Source organism: Gossypium arboreum, chromosome 3 (genome assembly GCF_025698485.1).
Source record: "Gossypium arboreum isolate Shixiya-1 chromosome 3, ASM2569848v2, whole genome shotgun sequence".
Taxonomy (NCBI): Eukaryota; Viridiplantae; Streptophyta; class Magnoliopsida; order Malvales; family Malvaceae; genus Gossypium; species Gossypium arboreum.
This window is the reverse complement of record NC_069072.1, coordinates 130,144,727-130,171,393: the sequence shown is the minus strand read 5'-3', so window position 1 is coordinate 130,171,393 and position 26,667 is coordinate 130,144,727. Positions and strand designations below refer to the sequence as shown.

The following is a 26,667-nucleotide window of genomic DNA, read 5'->3' as shown; positions in this document are numbered from 1 at the left end:
AAAAATTAAGACAAGATCACTTGGCATATCTACCAGCGGGTGAGGATGGCCTAGGAGCAATTTTCAATCATCGTTTTTTGCATATCTTGGGAGATGAAGTGGCTGGTTATTGCATTGGTCTTTTAAACAATGAGTTTCGTATAAACCTTATTAACCATACGCATATTGTTTTAATTCCAAAAGTTAAGAGTCCTTGCAGCATGCTAAATTTTAGTCTCATAAGCCTTTGTAATGTATTGTATAAGATTGCTTCAAAGGCTTTGGTGAATAAGTTTCAAGAAGTTCTTCAGTTTTACATTGATGAGGCACAAAGCGCATTTGTGTCGGGGCGTTTTATTTCTGACAATATTGTGGCCGCTTATGAGATTATCCGTTCCATGAAAAATAGAAGATTTGGTAAAATAGGGTCATTTGCTCTCAAGTTGGATATGAGCAAGGCATACGACCGTGTTGAGTGGCGGTTCATTGAGGAGATGTTATTGAAAATGGGTTTCTCGGTCAACTAGATGGAACGGATTATGCGGTTCATCACGTTAATTACTTACTCGGTTGTGGTTAATGGGAGGGTGGGAGATAAGTTTATGCCATCTCGGGGTCTTCAGTAGGGAGATCATTTGAGTCCAAATCTGTTCTTAGTTTGTGGTCAGGGCCTTTCGGCTTTGCTTAGGTTGGTGGAAAGTAGTGGTGTGATAAAGGGAGCAAGGGTGGTGAGAAGGGCCCCGAGGGTTACTCATTTATTATTTGCGGACAACAGTATTATTTTTGGGGATGCCACGACAATGGGAGCACCGAATGTCTTGAAGGTGCTTCAATTATAAGCCAAGTGTTCTGGTCAGTGGGTCAAATTTGAAAAATCTAGAGTTTTATTTAGTTCAAATATAGATATGGGGAATCGGTTGGATGTAAAGAGAATTTTAGGGGTTCATCATGCTGATAATTGAGAGAAATACGTAGGTTTACCTTGTATGGTTGGTTGGAACAAGAAGTGGGCTTTTGCTAGCCTAAGGGAAAAAATTCGAAGTCGGGTATCTTTTTGGAGTAGGAGGCTGTTATCTATGGGTGGCAGGAAGGTTTTCATCAAATCCGTTCTCCAAGCAATTCCAACATACGTTATGGTGGTTTTTTTGTTGCCAAGAACTTTCTATAAAGAAATTGAATGTATTTTAGCTAAGTTTTGGTGGTAGAAGGTGGCTGACAAGAGAGGCATCCATTGGTGTACTTGGTCATTTTTGAGTAATCTGAAGGATGATGGAAGGATGGGGTTTAAGAATCTTGCGAAGTTTAATGTATCCATTGGTGTACTAGCGAAACTGGGGTGGAGAATTTTAATGTATCCTACATCGTTGATGGCGCGTATTCTAAAGGCCAAATACTTTCCTAATACAAGATTTCTTAGTGCTCAGTTAGGTTCCAAACTATCACTCGTTTGGAGGAGCATCTAGAGTGCTAGGGAATTAATTGAGATGAGGCTTAAATGGAATATGGGGACAGGTGAAAGCATTAATATTTAGGAGGACTGTTGGGTGCCAAGGTCTTTACTTGGAAGAGTTCGAACTTTTAGATCAGGTAATATTGAGAGGGTGTCTGAGCTTATTTTGCCAAATGGAATAGGTTGGAATCAGGATTTGATTGACTTGCTTTTTGTAGCTGTTGACGCAATACTCATTCAAGGTATTTACCGTCTGCTTCTCAAGAGGATTGTCTCGTGTGGGGCAGTGAACATTCGGGTATCTACTCTGTTCGTAATGGTTATCGTTTATTACTCCAACAGCCGACTTCTTTATCATCTGGGCATGAAGTTTTCAAGCAAATTTGGGCAACCAGGTGTCCCCCGAAAATCAAAATAGCTTTGTGGAAATTTATTCATGGTTTTGTAGCCACTAGATCATGCCTATACAATAGAAGAGTTACAAATAACCCAAGTTGTCCAATGTATAATGTTGGTCACGAGACGGTGAATCATGTGCTAAGATTTTATGCTAAAGTGAGAGATGTGTAGGTAATGATGGGTTACCCATTGCATGTGGTTAGTGCTCAAATGGATTTCCATGAGTGGCTTTCTTGGATATTGAATATGTATCATATAACAAAACATAGTGAAATTTGTGTTACACTGTAGGCTATATGGTTTGCCCGGAATCGTGCGGTGCATGAGGGAACAAACCAAAGTATGGGTGAGATTGTTAGCTTTATTTGCAGCTATTGTGTGAAATTGGTCTTTGTGATCCCTACAAATAATGGTGTAGTTTCTGGCTTTCAAGTTCTGTGGTCTCAGCCACCTATAAAGGTGGTCAAAATAAATGTTGATACTGGGTTTAGATTTAATCAAAAGAGGGTTGTAGCAGGGGTTGTGATTCGAGATGAAAACGGGAAAATTTTGGGGGCTTGTTGCAAAATCACTTACCCTATTCTTTCAGTCTTTGTAGCAGAAGCAATTGCGGTGATACATGGGCTTTGATTTGCTAAAGAGTTATGTTTTCTTTCAATAATAGTCGATGGAGATTTAAGATCTATTATAAGGAAGATTAATAATCATGAACAAGATTTCTCAGATATAAGGGCTCTTACATAGTCCGCAAAGGAGATAACGATGGAGTTTTAGGCCTGCACCTTCCACTTTATTGGCAGATCTAGGAACAAAATAGCGCATGCAATGGCACAAGAGGGATTAAGTCGAGGTGAGGATGGCTACTAGGTCAAAGATACTCCGGCGTTGGTAGAAGCAGCAGTTGCATAAGACTATTGTCTTCATGAACCTCCATAGAACTGTTGGTTTTCTTCGAAGGGTTGTGAGGATTTGCATTCTGATGACTCCATTTCTTGTTTGGTTGCTCTCTATCCAGTATTATTAATGATTTTGTTTGAGCAACTGCCGGTCGAAATCACACGACTGAGAGATTCGTTTTAGTATTTTCCTTATAACTGTTGGTTCTTTTAATTGTTTTTCTTTGTTCCGTTCTTCAATTAAGAGGCCGGCTTTTAAGTTAAAAAAAATCACTTGGCACGAATAGGAAACCTTAAAATGGTAAAGTTTTAACATTTACAATATTTAATTCCATTAATGTTGATTTATTAAAAATTTTATATGTTAATGAAAAAATTGGATTGTTAAAATATTAATAATAAAAAATTATGAAAAAAAATATAAAATTATATACGAATATAAGATTCTATGATTTAAGTAGCAAGTAAGGGGGTGGCTTAGGTAAAGTAAATGAGCCATAGGTTAGACCCACTTTAACTCTAAAAGAACTTAACTTAAGCGCACAAGCCACTGAGCTAAGCTCACTTACGAGCAGATTATTTTTGGGCCAACAAGAATCCAAACAGATTTACAAGTAAGTACAGACGATTTGTAATTAACAAATCCCCATTTTGATGGCGGAGAGAAAAAAAACTAATCCACATTTTCTGGCCGAGGGAAAAAACAACTGATCCTCATCTTAATCTTAAACCTCTAATGAACTTCAAATTACAATAAATGCCATTGCATAGACAGTGAAAAGAGTAAAGCTATATCCTAAGCAGAATCTTGTTTATTTTTCGGAAAAGAAGAAAATCAAAAAACAATTTCGCTTGAGAGCAGTTCTTCAGTCTTCTTCAAGATTAAAAGTTTTCAGTCTCTGGAGATAGAAGACGATGGCGTTTTGGTGGCCGATCATCGTTCTCGCCTTTGCTTATGCTATCTGTCGTTTCTTGCTGATGCTCATTCCCCCAAATGTTCCTTCTATCGATGTCGATGCCTCAGATGGTACGTATACAGATACGAAAAACACGTGTAATTCATTCTTCTTTGCTTATACGTATTTTTATACTTTTTGCAGCTGATAACTTTTTTTTCTTTGAATTTGTTCAAACACAGTGTTGGATGACGGGAACCAAACGCAAGAAAACAGCTTCATTTACGTGAGTATTTCTTAGTTGATTATTTTATTTTATTTTTCAATTTGTTTTTTTCTTTTTTTTCAATTCAAACTTTAAAGATTCGGTTTGTTCAGTGATTTTTTTTCCTTTCCTTAAATGAGCTTAATGATTGTCGATTTAATGAAACAACTTAGCGAATCATTACAATGTGGTTAGGATTCAAGCTTATTTTCCACTTATCTTAAATCAGAGTGTGATTTTTTAGTACTTACTTTTAGTGGAACGAAATGAATCTAAGGTAAACCCAATTGAAATTGATTTAGTAATCGAGTTTAATTTTTGCATGTGAAGTTAGAAATATAAATTGATTTAGTAGTCTAGTTCCTTTTCTGGTGGAATGAGATTAATCATTATCGATTTAATGAAATAGCTTAACTAGCTATTACAATGTGGTTCAGATTCGAGCTTTCTGTTTCCAGTTAAATCTTAAATCGAAGTATCGTTCCTTTTTTTTTATTATTAAATAAGAATATTTGCTTTTTCTGGAATGAAATGAAACTAAGGTAAATCCGATTGAAATCAAAATATTATTTTTGTAATTTTTGGATGAAAAACTAGAATAACTTTGTATATGATAATCTTGTAGTTGAGTTCAATGAATCTAACATTATGTTTGATTGTAATTTTAACTCCTTGCCTCTTGGGTGAAAAAGGGATAAGCAAAAGAGCGTAGTTTTTGTTTATTTGAATCTCATTTGGAAATGCTGTGCAGATACCACCAAGGGGAAGGCCACAGCAATCAGACAGAAAAGTTCAATGCTATGAGCCAGCTACTATGAAATATTTGGGCTTTTTCCCAGCATTGACACCTGCTGAGGTTAGTGATGTTCAGGATTACGTTTACCAGAATCACTAACGAAGGAGTATTTATATGTTCATTGTTAGACCCTAAATGGTTGATATTGTTATTTTATGCCAAAGCTTATGGGCACGTGTACATACATGTAGACTACAGACCACTTCTCGCTGTTCGATTGTTTGTGTGAATGAATGTATAATGTTTCTACTGCTCACTGTTATAACTGTCTCTATGGCATGAGTAGGTTGAGGAGCGTGTCGCACAAGCACGGAAAGCACAGAAAATTTGGGCTAAAAGTAGTTTCAAGCAAAGGCGACAGTTTTTGCGGATTCTTCTAAAATATATTATTGAACACCAAGAACTGATATGCGAGTAAGGATTTTATTCTTTATATGGGGAGTGTTTTTTTTAATATCATTTCCCTTTTCCTCAGATTAAAAACTTTATATTCTGCATTTTTCTTTAATTATTTTCTATTATCTGTTTATAAGAAAGTTGCATTTCTCCCGATTTTATGATATAGGTATTATTTGAATGCCTTTATATGACATATTTTTTTGTTGCCTTACTAAAGAGTCTCTTCACGTGATACTGGGAAAACAATGGTTGATGCCTCTTTAGGAGAAATAATGACTACATGTGAGAAGATAACCTGGCTTCTTTCAGAGGGGGAAAAGTGGCTCAGGCCTGAATACCGGTAATTCCAGCTTTTTAATACTATTTCTCCTTTCTGGATATCCTTGGCTGTATCCAAAAGAGAGATTATCCATTATCACATGCATCTTACTTTTTATCACTGAATTTGTCGACTGACCTTTATTTGCTGATGGAAAAATCAAGCAATTGTATGTTGCATGTATTTACTTTGTTGTACTGTCAAAATTCTGTCAACAGGGCACGGGCTTTTGTTTCGTAATCATTAAAAATGAATGCCTTTATATGCTCTACAGCAGCAATATTTTCAGTTATTCTGAAAAACTAGTTTTTAAGTGGTGTACTTTTATTTTGGAATCGGTTACCAGTTTTTGCTATCAGTAAACTCTGCAATTCATGTCAACTTTCATTTGAACTTCTGCAGATCTTCTGGAAGATCAATGCTTCACAAGAAATCCAAAGTGGAATTTCATCCGCTTGGTGTAATTGGGGCTATTGTTTCATGGAATTACCCTTTTCATAATATTTTTAATCCAATGCTTGCAGCTGTGTTTTCAGGAAATGGTGTGGTAATTAAGGTACTTACTGATGGATCCTAATTTTTTAGTCTTCTATTATCCTCTTATCCTTTATCTTTATCAGTTCTAGAACTGCTCTGAATTGTAATTTTGTGTCTAATCTTTAGAGACTGTTGCCTGATGCCCCAGCATCCTTGTCCCTGAAACTTGTCACTGGAATTTACAGTCAATTTTGGCATTTTATCATGATGCTGATTGAAAATTATGTGATTGTAAGTGTAGGTTTCTGAGCATGCAAGCTGGTCTGGATGTTTTTACTTTAGAATAATCCAAGCAGCTCTTGCTGCAGTTGGAGCTCCTGAAAATCTGGTTGAGGTAATTACAGGGTATGTAGTTATCACAATTATTCTGGACTTACTATGCTCCTTTTTTTTTAGTAGAACATACTATGCTCTTGGTTTCTATTCATCCAATATTAATCGGGCTTCTCTTTCATAGCTTTGCTGAAACAGGAGAAGCACTGGTATCTTCTGTTGATAAAATCATATTTGTTGGATCACCGGGTGTGGGAAAGATGGTATGATCTCAAGTGTGGCTCTGCTGTAATTCTCGATACTAATAAGATCTGATTTGATCTGTTGAGAACTACTGCTCTTTACTATTAGCAAAGGAAAATAAAATACTTTCTATTTTCCTTTTCAGTTTTACCTTGATGGGACTGCTTTTATTGTTTTCATTGCAAATGGATTGAAATGTTTGCTTTTATTGCAGATAATGGAAAATGCTGCTGAGACCCTTATACCAGTTACACTTGAGCTCGGTGGGAAAGATGCCTTTATTGTGTGCGAAGACGTAGATATTCCACACGTACGAACCCTTTCGACCCTTTTCAATAACTAAAATGATTGAACATATCTATATTTTGATTGAGAGCTGAAGTTGCACCGATCAGTGCCATTGAGAATCACTGTTTTCCATGAAATAGGTTGCCCAAGTTGCTGTCAGGGCCGCTCTCCAATCAAGTGGGCAGAACTGTGCTGGAGCTGAGAGATTTTATGTTCACAGGGATATTTATAATTCATTTGTCAATCAAGTGACTAAGATTGTGAAGTCTGTTTCAGCTGTAAGATTTTCCTTTTGATATGTCCTCTGCAAAAATTGCGTGTCTGTTTGGGCCAGTGTTATAGCTTGTTCTCTACAATGTTATGTTAATGATAAATCTAAATATTTACCGGCTGTCCTTGGCCATTTGGTTGTTTGGTAAGTCTGGCAGATAAAGCATAGGTGGCAGTTTCAGCTTTCCATTAGGTCTATAACTTTTGTACTTACTTGTGGAGTATAATTGCTGCACTAATTGTTGAACTTTTTAGGTATTGACATTCTGTGAAAAAAAATTAGATTTCTGATGTTTGGATATCTTTTATAGGGCCCACCACTAGCTGCAAGATATGATATGGGTGCCATATGCTTGCAAGAGCATTCTGACAAGCTTCAACACCTTGTAGATGATGCTGTAGACAAAGGAGCTGAAATTGTAGCTCGTGGAAGTTTCGGCCATTTAAGTGAAGGCGCAGTTGATCAATTTTTCCCCCCTACAGTGCTCAAAAATGTAAACCATACAATGAAGTTGATGCAAGAAGAGGTAACACAAGTCATAATATTCTGCTACAAACTATAGCATTTGGCATTTGTTTCATTTTGAGTGTCCATTGCAGAACAGATAGCATGCTGTTCGTTATGGAAGATATAATTTTGGCTTATTAGACTTTTGGTGCCAAACTTTATTTGCACTTATTCCTCCAAAAAAAAAAAAAAACAAGGTCCATGAACATGGTTTATGTGGGGAGTATTTGCTAATCTGTTATGAAACTTGAGTGGCATGCAGACTTTCGGACCAATCATGCCGATAATGAAATTCGAATCAGATGAAGAGGTTGTCAAGCTTGCAAATGATTCAAGATATGGGCTTGGCTGTGCTGTTTTCTCCGGCAGTCAAAGGCGTGCCAAGGAGATAGCTTCCCAAATACATTGTGGAGTTGCTGCAGTTAATGATTTTGCATCAACTTATATGTGCCAGGTACTTTTCTTTTCCTCCTAGATCTGTATGTGAGATGGCCACCATTCATATTTGCTTGAGTTGGAATCCTTCAAGCTTTTTTTGACCCCTATTAAAAAAGTTCAAGTATTTAGGATTTTTTAAATCCTACTGAACTAAAGATGTGCATTGATCTTCCAGTCCCTGCCTTTTGGTGGCACAAAAGATAGTGGATTCGGCCGATTTGCTGGTGTTGAGGGATTGAGAGCTTGCTGTTTGGTAAAGTCAGTCGTTGAGGATAGATGTTGGCCTTATATAAAGACCAAGATACCAAAGCCTATTCAGGTTCGCCTTACATCCTTAAAACTACTTAATTTGATTATTATTCTTTTGATAAGCCAAGACTAGGGGTACAGTCAAGCTGCTGAGCTCAAACTGTGAGAAGCTCAATTCGAAATTGAAGACTTAAAGCTCAACTTAAGTTGATTTTCATACTTGACTTCATGCTCGACACTTTTGTTCGAGCTGCAATTTGTGATCGAAGCTTAAAATAAAAAACCCTTCAATTAGGCTGATGATGAGCATACTCTAGTTAAGCATTAGGATAGTCAAATTCTGCTTGGTGAATAGTTTTAAGCAACTCAAGCTCGACTCAACAATGATCGAGCTGAATCCATTGTTTTGTTTACACCCTAGTTGAGACTAATCATTTATATGTTTCATTGTCTGCCAAACACAATAGTATCCTGTTGCTGAAAATGGGTTTGAGTTTCAAGAATCGCTGGTGGAGGCACTTTACAGCTTGAACATTTGGGACCGTCTTCGGGCACTGGTCAATGTTCTAAAGATCATTTCGGAGCAAAACCCTGTTGCCACTAGCAAGAAAAATGACTGAGTTCCCACACCTTCCCACCCTCAACTAGTTAGTTCTACTTTCTCAACCTTTTATATTTCACTACTGTAATGAAATTCTCTTATTGCTTTCAGAACTTCTAAATCTTCTTTTGGTTTAGATCACTATCTAACAGTAACATTAATGGCTCAGCTCCTCAAACTCGTTCAGATTTTATTTTATTTCCTTTCACCATTTTTTTTGTCCACAAAAATTCGTTAAAATTTTACCTCTATTTATTTGCTGTAAAATTAAATGTTCGGTAGCTTAATTTGATTAATTTGCTTTTCAACTTGTATAGAATAAAGACTGCTAGATATTATAACTGATCAAAAACAAAATGGCGATATAAAAAAATTTTGTGAACTAATACAAAGATGTATTTAATCACCCCAACTATGAATCAAAATTGTATGTGTAATATGAATATAAAAAGACTACAAATAGTGAGGTGCAGTCTAATTACTTAATAGGATTGCTAAAGGTAATCTCAAAAAAAAAAAAAAAAGAAAAAAAGAAAAAAGAAGAAGGATTTTGTAAGGCCATGATGAATGTATACAAACCTTTACAGTGACTAAATGAAAACACTCAAATTACTTGTTGCAGTATAACATTGATGATCCCTACAGGAGATTTAGGCCTGTAATGCGTATCGGTATCAACCTCTTCAATTTCCTAATTGCCAAGTTCCAACATAAAAGTTTTTTTGTTAGCATTTATCTAAATCATACAATCTAGCGATATAAATAGAGTTTTAAAACAAGATATCAATGCTCACAAGTGGCTCCAAAATTTGGTTTTGAAATTGACTTCTTTTTATTGGTATTGGAAGTTTTTAGTTTGAACTCGACCATATGATAATCGAGTTCGAAGTCAAGCAGAGAAATCGAGTTCATTTTTTACTAGATATATGAGATCAATCAAACGAGCTTGAGTAATTTTCTAACAGCTCAAACCAGTGAAGCTGATTGAGCTGAAACTGAATTTGAAATATCTCGATGACTTGATTAAACTTGAACGATGTTTTACCTGAACCACATCTACACCCTTGATGACTCGTCCGAACATATATAGTTTGTCGTTTGAATCCGGTATTGGTGCAGTTGTGATAAAAAGCTGAAATGCTTTGCTATCTTCCTTAATCTTTGTAGTTCCAAGCATAAAAGCTTCATGCTTTGGACTGGTCAGTGACGAGCAATGATTTCAAGTTATCAATAAATAAATAAATAAAACTAAAAACCCAAAGGACAAAGTTCCAGACATATACACATGTGCCAAGAAAAAGTACATTAAAAAGATGACCTTGTGGGCAGCTGTCTGTGAAACTTTCTTTTTGATGTCCAATCTTCGATGCCTCCAGAATCTTGTGAATGCCCTCCTAGAATCACATAGTTTTTTATCACATGGTGGAAAGGCATGCCCTTGAAATGTCCCTTTTGACTGCAAAATTTATTCAGATTGGAGATGAATAAACAAATATTGACTTGCATTAGTCAGTGCTGTAAAAATTAAATGTCTTCTTTCCCACCAAAGTAATCTTAATCCTGTCACCACAACTTAGAGCTTGGATTGAGTTCCAAATACAGGTACCTAACAACAAAAATAAAAACCAGAGCAATAAAGATAATAAATCACCCACAATGCAAAGACATGGGGTCATAAAGTTCAATTAAGAGGAGAATGTGGGGGCATGAATTGGCATCATTTGACAACAATATCCCAGCATACAGTAATTCACCATATTTTCAAATTAAAGATCATATGCATCAAGAAGAAGTTCGAATGACTCCATTAAAACAACATCAGATTTAGTGTTGGAGTCTATAAAATTACAGAGACATATCTATCAATTATATTATTCAGACTCGGTTGTGAGTGTGAGATCATGGATGTGCATCTGACAATGGTAAGTTCAGATTTTTCTAAATTTCTTTTTCTTTTCCATGTATTTGGAGGATCCTTAGAAAAAGACATCATGCCATTAAATTGATGCAACTATGCCAAACGACTATATTATTTAGGCTTGACGTGAGTGTCAAATATGAATATGTCTAACAAAAGTAAATTCAGATTTTTGTAAGTTCTTTTCTCATATATTCGGAGTATCCTTAGAGGATCATACCCAAAAATCCCATGTTCTAATATGCGCTGAACACGAATATTGAAGGCATATAAACTCTTATCATCTCTAAAACAATGGTGAAAGGTATAACTATTTATTCCAGCTAATCTAAAGCTTTAAGCACCCGTGTATGAGACATTTTCGAACATGGGTATAAGGATATAACCCTCCAAATATATGAAAAAACTTGAAAAAATTGAAAATACTTGTGTCAGGTATATATATATATATATATTCATACCTAGCACTTGCACCCGAATCCAAGTAACAAAGAAACCTGCTAAGCTTACCACAAGTCAAGAAATTTGTCGACAATCTCAGGGGAACCATCTTTGAAGAGTTCTATAGTTATATTGCCTTTTGATGTATTTAGAACCTATAAAGGGGAAAGTGGTTTAATATGGTAAAAAAGGTATAGGCAAACAACTAAACATAATTTATTAAATTACTCCATGGGAGAAACTTACAGCATATCCAGGAAGATCATACTTCTTTGAATCTGCAATCTCATCCACATTCTGTATCAAAACATAAATTATTTAGCATTTCAACAAAATGCTAGTGTTGTAAATGAAACACTGTTGGATGATAAGCTCATGAATAGTTCAATTTCTGTTTGTTTATATTTGTTCTTCAAGCTGAAGGAATAATCATGAAAATCAACTAGCTTCTTTTATGTATTTAAAGCTTGTTTAATAAGTCACTTAAAACTAGTTTAAATTTTGTTTATTGCTCAATTATAATCAACACGAACACAAACAGCTTAAAAAACAAGTGAGCTCGATTCATTTACAGCCCACGATTGAAAAGTTTTGATGGAAAACAAAATACCTCAAAATTTGACAACCCAGTTCTTGTTTGTCCCCTTGACCTGCTGCAATTAACAATGGAAACCATTCTCGAAATAAATTAATTTTCAGAGAAATTAATGAAGATGGAAAACAGAGAAGAAGCAAACGAAATAAGGTTGAAATATAGCAAACCTTTGAGACCAATGCTTGTACGTAGTAATTAAGGACAACAAAATCAATAAAACGATTAAACTGCAAAAAAGAATTGTAGGAACACTGATCCGAGTTGACCCTTTCTTCTTTTTGCTTTGAATTAACAACGCCTGAGGCTTTATTCTTGCCATCAAAGTTCACCTTCAACTCTAAACCACCGTTTTCTTTTTATATATATAAACAAATCCCTGTGAATTCGAAAAGCTTCAAATATTCATCCAAACAGAAAAATCTGAAAATGCAAAAACAAAACAAAACAGAAACAGTTTCGAATATAATCACATAAAAGCAGATCCATTACTAACCTGGAAAATTGGAATGAAAAGAAAAGAAAAGAACTAAATATTACTCGATTAGTTGAATGGTGAAGTTGAAAAGTTACCTTTGAAATCGACGGAGTTTGAGCTTGTTGGAAGGAGTAATTTGAAAGACTTAATTCAAAATCAGAGATTAGTTGAAAGGTTTGATTATTTTAGTGGGCCGCCATGAACGAGCAGTTGTTCCTCGCTGGATCTTGGAATTGTGTGTCCATATCAACGGTTGTGATCGTATCAGGAGTTTGATGTTGGCGCCATGGGACCGGTGGCCTTACTTTTCTCTTCTTTTACGCGTTAGATTTTCTTTTTTCATTCCCTTTTCTTCAAAAACATTATTAATTAAGGCGAATCTTCCACGGTATGGAGGAATTTTTTTTTTATTTATGAGTCTCATTATTAATCGAGTTTTATGAATTATGAGTCTCATTTTATCATTTAATTTGATTTAGAATTTTTTGAATTGAATAAAATTATTTAAATTAAATTAAAAATTAAATATGTTAAATTAAAATTTTGTTATCATGTAATTATTTCTATTTTAGAGCATATAAATTTAAAATTATCTATATTTAAAAGTTCTTTCAAAGTAAAATAAGAGAAAAAATAAGATAATCATAAACTTAAATTATTAATTTTCTTATTTAGATCCAAAATTATTATTTTATAAATTTTTAACTTTTTATACATATTCTTTAGAATTTTTATTTTTATAAATATTTGGATTTTTAAAATTATTTTGATTTTTTGAAAATTTTAAAATTTTTTGTTGAGAGAGTAACCAATTTGTTCATTTTCAAAATTGAGTAGGGATCAAATGAGAATTTATACCAGTTTGTTATTTGAGTTATTCAATTATTTAAGTTAACTTGAAAAATTAAATAACTCAATTCAATTAACTCAAAATTTAAAAAAAATCGAATTGAATCAAATTTTAGTTGCTCGTATTCTTAAAATGCTAAGCTTGAATTTGAAAATTATTTAAATTTTTGACCATTCAATTTTATCTTCTACACTATTATCATAAAAGGTTAATAAAATTATAACTGATTTGGTAAAATTACAAAACATAACAAATAAAATCCAAACCAAAAGAATTTTGCCAAGTGCAATTATTCTATAATATCTTAAAATTAAAAATTTTAGGCGATTATGTCGTTTGATTAACTTTTAAAATGTAAAAATATTATTATATATTTTTGTATATTTAATATTTTCTCTAATATAATTTAATTTTATTTAAAATTTTAATAAATAAATAAATATACTTTCTTTTATTTATTTATTTATTTATTTTTATAACAAAAATTATCAAATTCCATTGTTTGGTAACACTGCCCAAGGCTGTTATCAAATTTCAATTTTTGTAATATTTTTATATTTTTAATGATTGGTTTCGGTTTTTTTAATTATCAATTTTAGCAATTTTTCAAATTTCATTTTTGCTTATGTCTTTTTTCCCATATAGTTTCAAACATGTTTGCATTTTTTTCTTGAAATTTTAATTATTTTTAAATAATTTAAATAAAATTAAATTAAATAAGAGATGATATTGTGTAAAATAGTTTTTTATTTATTTAAAAACTATATATTTTAGTCGATTAAGTTTTAACTTGATTGAGATGAACATTCCTACCAATGCAGGAGGACGTAGGTTCGAATACATTAAAACGCGTTATCCTCCTATTTATGAATTAAGAAAGGGCTATAAGTAATTCTAGATATTATCTTAAAAAAAACAGATTTGATCAAAATTTATAATAAAATTATTAAAAAAATAATTATATTTATATTATTGCACCCAAATAACTCAATTATTAATAAATTTACACATTTGGCTCTGGATTTAAAAAAATTGGTCATTGGGATCTCCTTTGCAATTGTATGCTAGTAATCTCTCGACCTCTTCCTTGAATGAAAAAACACATCCAACGTTTCTTTCAATTTTATAGTTTAAATTTCTTTGAGAGTGAAACAAACCAAAAAAACACTATTTGATCTGTTCACTATCCTCATATGGCGGCTTGATTTCGATATATTTTTCTTTTTAGTGCCAATTTTTTTGATACTTTAATGATCAAATCCTTCAATTTTATTCTAATCTGTAAATCCTGAGGCTCGATGAAACAAGAAACTTACTTTGGTATCTTGTCATCGTCTCTTTCTCCTTCATTTCATATATTCTTTTGTTTCTTCTCATTTGGATTGCCGGAAACATAAAATCACAAGGCTGACAACAAACTAGAGCAATGATTAGAAGAAACCTATCCAATTTTATTTAATAATTATATTTTTCCTTACAAATTTCTGATTTATTCTTTTCTGTAGACAAAGATTCAAGAAGATTCACTCCTTTTTTTTACAAAAGCACCGATAGCTAAAATTTTCTCTTCCCTTCAAAAGGCTTTTCTTTCGAGCCATAAATCGGCACAACTGTACGAAGCGTTCAGCACCATTGATATGAGAAAGCCATAGCGCTTGACCTGACAAAGCTGCAGTATGCCGTACAATCATTCCATGTCGTACCATCACCGACATTTCAGTCGTAAACGGTGGAGTCGAACTAGGTTCAAACGTTGCCGTCGCGGTTCAGTCAGGTTTGGCACGTGATCGTGATGGTGGACTGATACTCATTCAGTCTGGCTCCAGCTCGTACAGTTGGGAGTTTTGATTGGATGGGTTTAATCCACGCGTCCAATTTTCATTTGTTTTAATGTAATTATACACGTAAAATTTTAATTATGATTTAAATATATATTTAAAATTTTAATTTAATTTAATTATAAATAGTTAAAGAATTAAATATATTATTTTATTTTTATATTAGATAAATATTATTATTTATGCATACAATATATAAACATAAAATTATATTATATCAATAATTGTGTTAATAATTTATAAGAATTAGATTAAATTAAAATTTTATATATAAAACTACACAAAATCAAAATTCATGTATACAATTACACATTAAATTATAGTTTATGTATATTTTTTAGATATATCCCTTTTTGTTATCATATAGTGTTTCCTTTTATCAAGAGGCAACCTTTAGAAAAAAAAACAAAACAAAACTTAGTCCTTAGTCACCATTAGATCAGTTATATAAAATTGCAGGTCAGTTACAATTAGATTATGGGTTGGATTGATTTGAGTTTGGATCGACGTAAAATTTTAAGCTTATTTTTTAAGTTTGAATTTGTCTTAAAAAAATGAGCATAAAAGTTTGTTTAAGCTAAGTTCAGATTAAAAAAACTAAATTCGACTTTGATTCGATCCGTATTAATTTTTTTAGATTATTTTTATATAAAAACAAATTTATAAAATATAATACATTAAATACATTAAAATAAATATATTTCCCAACAAATTAAAATACATTAAAAAAAGGCTTTATACTTAGATAACTGCAACTTAAAAAGTAAATATCTCTAAAATAATAACAAAATTAACAATATAACAAAAGTTATACAATATCTAAACAATAATAACAAAATGGTAGCAATATAATAGTAAAATGACAGCAAAACTGCAGAAAACAGCTGATTAGGGTCAAGCTAAGCACAGGCCAAAAAAATTTTACCCATGACCTGGTCCATTTAGAAAATGAGCCGTATTTTTTGTGCAAGTCTATTTTTTAGGCCTATATATTTGTCTAAACTCTTCCACTTTTTATGCGGGCCGGCCTAGATGAGTGACTCGACCTGTGATCAGGTCTAGTTACAACTAGTAGAAATTCCATTACATGGACATGTCTTAAACCAAACTTTATTTGATAATATGTTTTTATATAACAAATTAAACTGTTTTTGAATAAAAATTAAAGTTGAACAAAATTGACAAAATAATAATTCAAAAGAAGGCTAGGAGATAAAATTTTGAATTTTATACTTTGAACTATTAGAAAATTTTAAAGTAACTTTTAAATCAAGTTAAAATAATCTCAATCAAAGTTAGATTTTGTCAATAATTTAAAATTTTTTTTAAAAAGTCAAAATAGCTCCAGGCCAAAAAGTATTAATACTTTTTGGGCCAGTATCGATAGTTTTTAAAAATGATACTAACTTGACTTTTTGTTTTCACAAATTCAACTAAGTATCAATCCAATATCAATACTTTTTCATAAAATATCGATAAAAGTCCTCTGGTATCAATATCTTCAACTTCAACGATTATTGAATTTTGCATTAAATGCAAAAAATATCAATACCTCATTTGTCAGTATCAATACTAGTAGTTGCTGGTGAATTAAATGCACTGGTTACTTTATCCCCAACGACTCTATTCATGTCTCCAACAATCTCATCAATTGGAAATTAATTTGGGGTTATAAATATTAGCTTCTAAAGATCCTACAAGAACAAGAGAGATTATCAAGCAAAAAGATCAATAAAAAACAACCTTGTGCTTACAATTCTCAACAATTTTCTTTAAAAACTTGTGAGCTTTCGTTGTTTTCATTCAGCTCAAATGTTTCTCTTTATAATTGAGTTTAATTTGCAAACATTTTGATCTTGTAAGGGTTCTTTCTTTGTTTGCTTATTTGTATCACTTTGAGAAGGGTTTATGTCTTAAGGTTTAGGTAGATACCTTAAGAGAGTTTGTAAGGTTAAACACTGACATCAAAGGTTATCAACTAAGTGAATTTGAGAAAATTCTTAGTAGTGGAAAGCTAAGGTAGTAGAGTAGGCAATTGGGGTTGAACCACTCTAAATTCTTCTGTGAAATCTTTCAATTTTTATTTTCTAGCTTCCACAAATTTTTTAAAAACTAATTCACCCCCTCTTGAAAATTTCGGTTTGATTATTTGAGCTAACAGTTAGTATTAAAGTTAGTCTTTTTTTGATAGTTTAACAACCAAAGAGAAGATAAATAAGGAAGCTCAACAATATACAAATCAATCCACAAGAGACGACGTCTACATCTGATTCAGTTTTTCTTGGAGAATCACAATTTATATCCAAGGCTCCATGTAACAACCCGCTCGACAAAGTAGCTAGCAGTAACGCAAGTGTTAGAAAGGAAAAAAATGGATGAATGTTTTATATCTGGTTATTGTTTGGTGTGTTATTGGTAAAATAAAGATAGATATGTGTAAGCAAATTGTTTATTTTGACTTAGATATGAGTAAGTAAATTGTTTATTTTGACTAAGTATAGGATTCTGTGTGATGCGTCATTTGACGAACTCTTTGTTTTGGCGTGTTCTGTGGTTTGGTGAACTCTTCTGTAAGTATCCTCTCGGCTCAGATTATTTGGGCGAACTCAATAAGTTCGCATTTGTTTAGATTTGTTTATTATTTAAGTATGGTAATTTGGTTAGTTAAGTTGAGACTTAGTTAAGTTGAGACTTAGTTAGAAAAGAACTAGGCTTGTAACAGCCCATTTTTAGTGAAATTGAACAGTGGTTTCGAGACCACAAATTCGAACCGGAAAGAAAAATTATATTTATATTTTTGTATGATTTTCATTTAGATAGGAATATCATGTAAAAATTATGATAATAAAATTTTATCTATTTAGTGCTTTATTACAAGAAGGACCAAATTGCATAAAATGCAAAAGTTGGATTCTAGAAGCTAGAAGGATCAAATAGCTATGGAATTCAAAATTGAGGTCCTTATATCATAATTAGACCATTAATCAAAATTTAGTAGATATTTTTGATGATTCATCCATGAAAAATTTTGAAAAGGCTAAGGACTAAATTGGAAAGTGATAAAATTAAAGATGATAATTAAATTAAATAGAAATATCATCTTATTTTATATCATCTTCCCAAAAATTTACATGGAAACCCTAAGAGAGAGAGAAGAAAGTAATCAAGCTTAATTTGATCTGGATAATTCAAATTCAAAGTTAGATCGAGGAAAGGAGAAAGTTTCGGATTAGTAGATCTATATACGCGAACAAGTGTCGAGGTAAGTTCGTGTAACTTAATTGAGCATATAAATATATTGTATTTGTATAGAATGTGATTTATATTTATGTGAATTAATTGGATGTTACGATATAAGAATTGAATACATGTTTGCTATTGTTTGAAAAGGGTTAAGTTTCATTTGAATATTGGATTTCAATGGACAAATGTGATTTCCCTTATTAAATGAGGTCATGCATTTGTTGCTGATGGGATTTAGCTCGGAAGAGTAATCCTATTGACCTCATTACAGAAAGGATTTAGCCTGGACTGGTAATCATGATATAAGCCCTCTTGAGCATATGTTATAGATAGGATTTAGCCCGTACGGGTAGTTTTGATTAAGCTCTTATGAGCATATATTGGAAATAGGATTTAGCTTGGACAAGTAATCCTGTTATATGATATGTGGCTTGAGAGTGTGTTTTCTGATTAAGTGCCTTAATGGGTACTCCTGAATATGAATTGACGGGTTAATAAATTGTACATCTTGAGTGTACTATTTGAGTATCCATCGGAATTTCAATGATTCAATAGAAAAAATACTTGACATGATATGAGTATTATGAGATGAAGTGAATAATGTCTTGAAATAATATAGGATGATGAGCTCATCTATGTTTACTTGATGTATATGAGAATTTTGTGACTAACATGTTTGATTGAATGCATGTGTTTAGACAATTTTGCCAAGTTGATGGAAACATGTTATTATATGCTTAATTTTTAATAAATGAGATTTTTAAGTTTAATTTTAGTTATACGAACTTACTAAGCTAATATGCTTACTAGGATTACTTTTCTCTATTTTATAGTGCTTGGAAGCTCGCGAAGGTTGGTGAACAGTTGGAGCATCATCACATTATCCACAAGCTTATTTTGGTATAAGTAAATTCATTTTGGTATAATGGCATGTATAGGTTAACTTGACCATAGATAGCTTGAATATGTTATTTGTAAGTTAGCCATTAAAATGGCTAGTAATAGTTTGTTTTGGTACTTATAAAGCATTATGTCATGATAAATACATAAATGTTAAGTATGGATGATCAAGTGATGTTTAATGTTTAGGTTAAACTAAGGTAAGATTATAAACATAATTATATATGTAATGATATATCATACTAGATGTTAGAATTTGTTTGAAATCAATGCTTGAATTGGTTGGTATTTGGATATAAGTTTTGGTGTAGGATATTGGTAAAATTTTGAATGAGAAATGAAGATAGAAATGACTTTATTTTGTCCACACGAGTGGACACACGGACGTGTGTCTAAACAGTGTGTAACACACAACCTGGTACATGGGAGTATGGTTAGACTGTGTGTTCCCTACATCTTAAAAATTGAGAAATAGAATGCTTAGAATTTAGCACATGGGCAGAGACACTGGCGTATGTCTCAGCCGTGTGTGCTACACGGCCTAGAACACAGCCGTGTGTCTTGGCCGTGTGAACCCTACACCTAATTTTTGAAAATTAAATTGATCACACGGCCTACTTACACGAGCGTATGACTGACTGTGTGGCATAAGTCAAAGAGTTATACTGTAGCACCCCAAACCCGGCCCAGAAGTTATGGCCGGATCCGGCATGCCACACCAAAAACGTAAAAAAAAAAATTTTCCATTCTAAGTCCAGAAAATCGTACTTGATGTTCAAAAGATTAATTCATTAAAGGTTAAAGTGAATGGAAGCTGTGCACCAGGTAGGAAACCGGAAAAAAGGTGGTGAGTCCATCGGACTGCTTAAGTACCAAACTCCCTTCAGATCCAATCCTAGACATGCATACCGCCATTGCCACACTTTAACGTCATGGATATTTCTAGGAAACTGATTTGATTAAGTCATTTTTAGGAAAGTGATTAATTTTGGAAAATACTTTCATTGCGGAAGCTTTGCTTGTTGTCGTGTTATTTTGAAATCAATTGTTGTTTTTGAAAACGCGCCCTAAAGCTATCCAATTTCAACAGTTAAAATAAGTAATACCTATCTTAGTAATACATATTAAAACCATCAAAAATAATTAAGCGGCCTTATTACATTTAAAACCCAAAACTTCAAACGTAAATAAAAGGATGTCCAGTTCACCGAAGAAAATCAAACTTTCGAGCGGGTGGCCACTCAATTCCCTCACGACTCCAAGTCCACTATGGTTGGGGATTTCTGCGTGGATGAAAATAAAAGGGTGAGTTTGGGAAACTCGGTGTAAATTAACCCAACCATAGCCTATATCAGCTCAACCCACGAAAATGAATAAGTTTGCCTTAACCCGAGCGAAATTGAATAAAGCCCATAGGCCCATAATGAACAAAGCAGATATTACATGTTTATGCGAAACCTAACCATATCCAACCGTATACACCCCGTACCAACCTTACACGTGTGGGGAGACAACTCGACCCACCCAACCGCTACACACCACGTAATTTGCAGCATGGTCGCTAAAATGAATAATGTGTGAGTCACCAATCTGAATAATCGTGGCGAGCCACCGAAGCAGATATATGTGGCGAGCCACCAGATCGATATTTGTGGCATAGCCACCGTAACGCTTCCTCCATAATATAACCCATGTCCCCATGCAGCAGATATATAATCATGGCATACATCATACAGAATCAGATCGTCATGCTTTTTAGTCAAAATTAACCCTAGGGGTATAACGGTAATTTTACACCTAGGGGTATAACATTAATTTTCCATACATAGGGGTATTATAGTAATTTAGCTACTTTCAAGGTTTTCATGCATATCCTAACTATTTACGTACTATCGAACACTTACAAGCATACTTACGAATTGGGCCGTTGGCCCATGAACCCGATCTTTGGCCCATTAAGCCCAAATTATCAAAATGTACGAAATCGCGCGTACTGCAGTTTATTACTTCAGATTACCAAATATACAAACCCAACTATTTTACGAGCATTCGCACACTCGCAAATTCTCAATATACCGACTTTTCGGTATTTCAGCTTTTCGGCTTTTGCTAATCTAGTCTATGAGAGGGTGTCAGTTACACACCTGTTTGCGACGATATGCTGATGAGATCCACACACGAACCGCCTACAATTGGATTACTAACACGTTAATCTAACTATTCAAATACAAACTACGTATTAATCCCTTACAATATTCGGCCAACCACACCTACAGATCATAGTAAGCTTATAAGAAATCAATAAGCAACTCATTAACAAATTTTTGTCAATGTTTACCACATAATCATAATTTCACTGCAAGCTGTCTTCCTGAGCAACAGTCACTAAATTATTTATAACTGGAGCTACGAAACTCCAAATCAAGTGCCGTTAATTTTACCTGAAAATAAACTCATATATCTTCTATCCATAAAATTTTCAAAATTTTTGGTATGGCCAATCAATACCAGATTTTTCTTAAAGTTTCCCATGTTTCACTGTTTGACTAATTTGACCACTCTTCATTACGAATCAAATTTCTCATTGTACAGAATTCAAAATATGTTCTCATTTATTCCATTTGAAACTAGACTCAACAAGCTTTAATTACATAATTTATGCAGCTTCTAACTCATCTCCCACAATTTATGGTGATTTTCCAAAGTCACGTTACTGCTGCTGTCCCAAGCAGATTTATTACCAAATCACTCTTTCACACTTAACTTGCATGCTTGTTATTTAAACATGTATATCACCAATCAATCATCACATATCTATGATTTTACTTAAGTATAATCTCCATTTCATCATTTTAAAGCACAACATGTTAGCCGATTTTTCCCTTTAGCATCTAAGGCACATGCATGCTCATTTGTTTGGCTCAACTTCACCTATCTTCCATTTTTCATCAAAAGAACATGAAACAACAACCATTTCCTTCATTTTAATTCATCACTAAATGCTTACAACACAACTAAAAATCAAAATATACTTCAAGAGTTAAGGTAGAATCAAGAAGAACTCATGAACCTCAAAATAGAAGCAAGGTACCAAGAACTTACCTTCAATTTTTCTCCTCCTAATGACCGAATACTCAAGAGCTTTCTCCTCTCCTTTCTCTTCTCTAACTTTCAGCTATGATGAACAAAGATGGACAAAACTTTGTTCTTTTCACCCCTTTTTCTTTTAATAAAACTTCATATATCATCCATTTAATTCTTTAATACAAAAGACATGAAATTCTTATCATGAAACATTTACCTAACCCATTATCATGAAATATTTACCTAACCCATTATCATGAAACATTTACCTAACCTATTATCATGGAACATTTACCTAACCTTTTATCAATTTATATCAATTTGTACCATAAATTATGGAAATCAAATGTACATTTTGTCTACAACAACATGATGGCTGGCCACTTCATGTAAAATGGGAGGCTTGTCATGCAAATCCTCCTATTTTGCACTCCTATTTATTTGGCCACTTCAATTTAGCCTATAGCATTTTCAAACATTTTCACATAGGTCTTATTTCATAATTTCACTTCCTTTTTCTTATGGAACAAAAATTAACTAAAATTACCTGGTTCTATCTTAAGCTTGGGCCTTCTAGAGGCCCACTAACATAATTAAACCTATGCCAACATTCATAAGATTTCCGATAATTAGGGCGTTACATATACGGGGTCGAACACGGCCTGCAGCATGGGCGTGTCTTAGGGCCACATGGGCGTATGAGCCCTGCACCTAGGGAAATTTTAGAAATTTTGCAAAAAATTCTATGAGTTTCTGATTTAGTTCCGACTCGATTCTAATACTCATATTGGGCCACGAGGGTCCATTTAAGGGATGCTATGAATAATTTCAGTAAATGAATAATAATTAATGTGAATTATTCGTAAATGTTTTGAAAGCTTCGGTAATGCTCCGTAACCTTGTTTCAGTGACGGATATAGGTTAGAGGTGTTACATTTATTGGTATCAGAGCTACAATTTAGTCGATTCTCGGATTGAACATAGCAAATATGAGCTTAGCTATACATGCCATTATATAATTTATAATAGTGTGATATCTCCTAACCATTTTAAATGTGTTTTCATATAGTAATATCATCTAACCAAGCTAGAGCTAAATCCGAGGAAGCTGAAAGCAATACTTCAACTTTTGTTCAAAGAGCTACAACTAGTAGTGGTAGGCCTATATGTAGCACCCCAAACCTGGCCTAAACGTTATGACCGGATCCGACATGCCACATCGAAGCATTCAAAACATTTTATATTGTTGATCTAGAAAAACTTACTTAGTGTTTTAAAAGATAATTTCATTATAGGTTAAAGTGAATAGAAGCTGTGCACTAGGTAGGAAACCGGAAAAGAGGTGGTGAGTCCATCGGACTGCTTAAGTACCAAGCTCCCTTCGGATCCAATCCTAGACATGCATACCGCCATTGCCACACCTTAACGTAATGGATATTTCTAGGAAACCGATTTGATTAAGTCATTTTTAGGAAAAGTGATTAATTTTGGAAAATACTTTCATTGCAGAAGCTTTGCTTGTTGTCATGTTATTTTGAAATCAATTGTTGTTTTTTTTTTTTTGAAAACGCGGCCTAAAGCTATCCAATTTCAACAGGTAAAATAAGTAATACCTATCTTAGTAATACATATTAAAACCATTAAAAATAATTAAGCGGCCTTATTACATTTAAAAACCCAAAACTTCAAACGTAAATAAAATGATGTCCAGTTCACCAGAAGAAAATCAAACTTTCAGAATGGGTGGCCACTCCGAATTCCCTCACAGCTCCAAGCCCACTATGGTTGGGGATTTCCTACGTGGATGAAAATAAAAGGGGTGAGTTTGGGGAAACTCAGTATGTAAGGAAAACCCATTCAAAGCCCAAGTCACTCAAGCCCATTGGGCCTAAGCCCATTCAGTAATGATGATCTTGGGCGAGCCCTTTTCAGATTATAATAAACCGGGCCTTAGCCCCTTATTCAGATAACAATATGGCCCATAGGCCCATTTCAAAATACATGCAACATCAGTAAACATATGGTAGCCCATTTGGGGAAACTACTCAACCCACCAACCACTATACTCCACCCGTACCAGCCATACACTCCATGTGGGGAATAGCTCAACCCACCCAAATTAACACTCCACATTGCTTGACTTTTTTGCTTTCGATTATCGATAAATTGAGGCAAAGCCTCCAAAGACGTGGACAAGCCACTTTCAGTACTTCCTCCGTCAATATCCCGGTCCATGCATCGATAATAAGAACATGGCATGCAATAAATAACAACGATCAAACATGCATTTAGGTCAATTTAACCTAGGGTATTTGGTAATTTATCTCCTAGGGTAAAACTATAAATTTTCCACTTTTAAAGGTATTTCAGTAATTTATCTATTTTAGGGTTTTTCATGCATATTCCTACCTTTCATGTACTAACAGAATCACGTACCGAGGGTTCTTACTGAATGGGCCCGTTGGCCCATCATTCCAATTTTGGCCCATTAAGCCCAATAATATCGAGGGCACAAAAATCATACACTTTGCAGTCCAAATTTTGCAGCTTACCAAAAACATTAATCGATTTACCTCACGAGCATTTGCATCGTAAATCTACAAAATATCGGTTTTCGACATTTCGGCTTTTCGACTTTTGCCGATCCAGACTAAGAAAGAGGGTGTTAGTTACACACCTGTTTGCGACGATATGCTGACGAAATCCACACACGAACCGCCTACAATTGGATTACTAACACGTTAATCAACTATTCAAATACAAACTACATATTAACCCCTTACAATATTCGACCAACCACACCTACAGATCATAGTAAGCTTATAAGAAAACAATAAGCAACTCATTTACAAATTTTTGTCAATGTTTACCACATAATCATAATTTCACTGCAAGCTGTCTTCCTGAGTAACAGTCACTAAATTATTTATAACTGGAGCTACGAAACTCCAAATCAAGTGCCGTTAATTTTCCCTTAAAATAGACTCATATATCTTCTATCCATAAAATTTTCAGAATTTTTGGTATGGCCAATCAATACCAGATTTTTCTTAAAGTTTCCCATGTTTCACTATTTGACTAATCTGACCACTCTTCATTACGAATCAAATTTCTCATTGTACAGAATTCAAAATATGTTCTCGTTTATTTCATTTGAAACTAGACACAACAAGTTTTAATTAAATAATTTATTCAGCTTCTAATTCATCTCCCACAATTTATGGTAATTTTCCAAAGTCACGTTATTGCTGCTGTCCCAAGCAGATTTATTACCAAAATCACTCTTTCACACATAACTTGCATGCATGTTATTTAAACATGTATATCACCAATCAATCATCACATATCTATGAGTTCACTTAAGTATTGTCTCTATTTCATCATTTTAAAGCACAACATGTTAGCCGATTTTTCCCCTTAGCATCTAAGGCATATGCATGCTCATTTGTTTGGCTCAACTTCACCTATCTTCCATTTTTCATCAAAAGAACATGAAACAACAACCATTTCCTTCATTTTAATTCATGACCAAATGCTCACAGCACAACTAAAAACTAAAATATGCTTCAAGAGTTAAGGTAGAATTAAGAAGAACTCATGAACATCAAGATAGAAGCAAACTACCATGAACTTACCTTCAATTTTCTTCCCCAAGTGACCGAACATTCAAGAGCTTTCTCCTCTCCTTTCTCTTCTCTAACTTTAGGCTATGATGAACAAAGATGGACAAAACTTTGTTCTTTTCACCCCTTTTTCTTTTAATAAAATTTCATATTTCATCCATTTAATTCTTTAATACAAAAGACATGAAATTCCCATCATGGAACATTTACCTAAACCATTATCATGGAACATTTACCTAACCCATTATCATAGAATATTTACCTAATCTATTATCATGGAACATTTACCTAACCCATTATCAATTTGTACCATGAATTATGGATATCAAGTGCTCATATTGTCTACAAGAACATGATGGCTAGCCACTTCATGTAAAATGGGAGGTTTGTCATGCAAATCCTCCTCTTTTGCACTCATATTTATTTGGCCACTTCAATTTAGCCTATAGCATTTTCAAACATTTTCACATAGGTCCTATTTCATAATTTCACTCACAAATGACAAAATCAAAGCATGAAATTTTGCCAACATTCGCAGAATTTCTAAAAATTGGGGCGTTGCAACTCTACCCTCCTTAAAGAAATTTCGTACTCGAAATTTACCTGATCCAAACAGATGAGGGTATTGCTGTTGCATCACCTTTTCTGGCTCCCAAGTGGCTTCCTCTCTGCCATGATTACACCAAAGCACTTTCACTAACGGGATGATTTCCTTCGAAAACCTTAACATCTCGAGCCAATATTTGCTGGGCTCCTCCTCAAAGGTCAAATCGACCGAACTTCAATTTACGAATCGGCACAACATGAGCGGGTTTAGAACGATAACGCCTTAACATGAAGACATGAAAACATCGTGAATCTGTCTAACTCGAGGCAATTCAATTGATAAGCCAC

The 26,667-nt window shown here is 33.6% G+C and overlaps 2 protein-coding genes and 1 long non-coding RNA gene across 6 annotated transcripts; 1 reads left to right on the top strand and 2 right to left on the bottom strand.

The window, feature by feature from the left end:
• Positions 1 to 3,352: 3,352 nt before the first annotated feature.
• On the top strand, positions 3,353 to 9,036 carry LOC108476308 (aldehyde dehydrogenase 22A1). The gene is made up of 14 exons (XM_017778482.2): positions 3,353 to 3,751; positions 3,863 to 3,906; positions 4,637 to 4,741; positions 4,968 to 5,095; positions 5,298 to 5,420; positions 5,802 to 5,955; positions 6,178 to 6,281; positions 6,394 to 6,472; positions 6,667 to 6,762; positions 6,881 to 7,018; positions 7,322 to 7,537; positions 7,781 to 7,972; positions 8,132 to 8,275; positions 8,673 to 9,036. Exons 1-14 carry the CDS (start codon positions 3,640 to 3,642, stop codon positions 8,823 to 8,825), a joined length of 1,788 nt encoding a protein of 595 aa, XP_017633971.1. The 5' UTR covers positions 3,353 to 3,639; the 3' UTR covers positions 8,826 to 9,036.
• LOC108476309 (peptidyl-prolyl cis-trans isomerase CYP21-4) lies at positions 8,767 to 12,619 on the bottom strand. Of its 4 annotated transcripts, none has more exons than XM_017778485.2 (8): positions 12,254 to 12,619; positions 11,928 to 12,136; positions 11,776 to 11,818; positions 11,412 to 11,462; positions 11,235 to 11,320; positions 10,125 to 10,262; positions 9,852 to 10,002; positions 8,767 to 9,497 (listed from the first exon to the last, which is right to left on the bottom strand). In XM_017778485.2, exons 2-8 carry the CDS (start codon positions 12,077 to 12,079, stop codon positions 9,411 to 9,413), a joined length of 708 nt encoding a protein of 235 aa, XP_017633974.1. In that variant the 5' UTR covers positions 12,080 to 12,136; positions 12,254 to 12,619; the 3' UTR covers positions 8,767 to 9,410. The 4 variants fall into 4 exon arrangements, with proteins under 4 accessions (XP_017633974.1, XP_052881885.1, XP_017633975.1 ...); XM_053025925.1 differs by having other exon boundaries at positions 11,776 to 11,815; XM_017778486.2 differs by having other exon boundaries at positions 11,928 to 12,180; positions 12,331 to 12,619.
• An 11,134-nt stretch (positions 12,620 to 23,753) lies between these two features.
• On the bottom strand, positions 23,754 to 25,927 carry LOC128290110 (uncharacterized). Its single transcript, XR_008279753.1, has 3 exons — positions 25,786 to 25,927; positions 24,828 to 24,869; positions 23,754 to 23,946 (listed from the first exon to the last, which is right to left on the bottom strand). It is a non-coding gene; the product is annotated as an uncharacterized LOC128290110 (long non-coding RNA).
• Between the last annotated feature and the right edge of the window lie 740 nt (positions 25,928 to 26,667).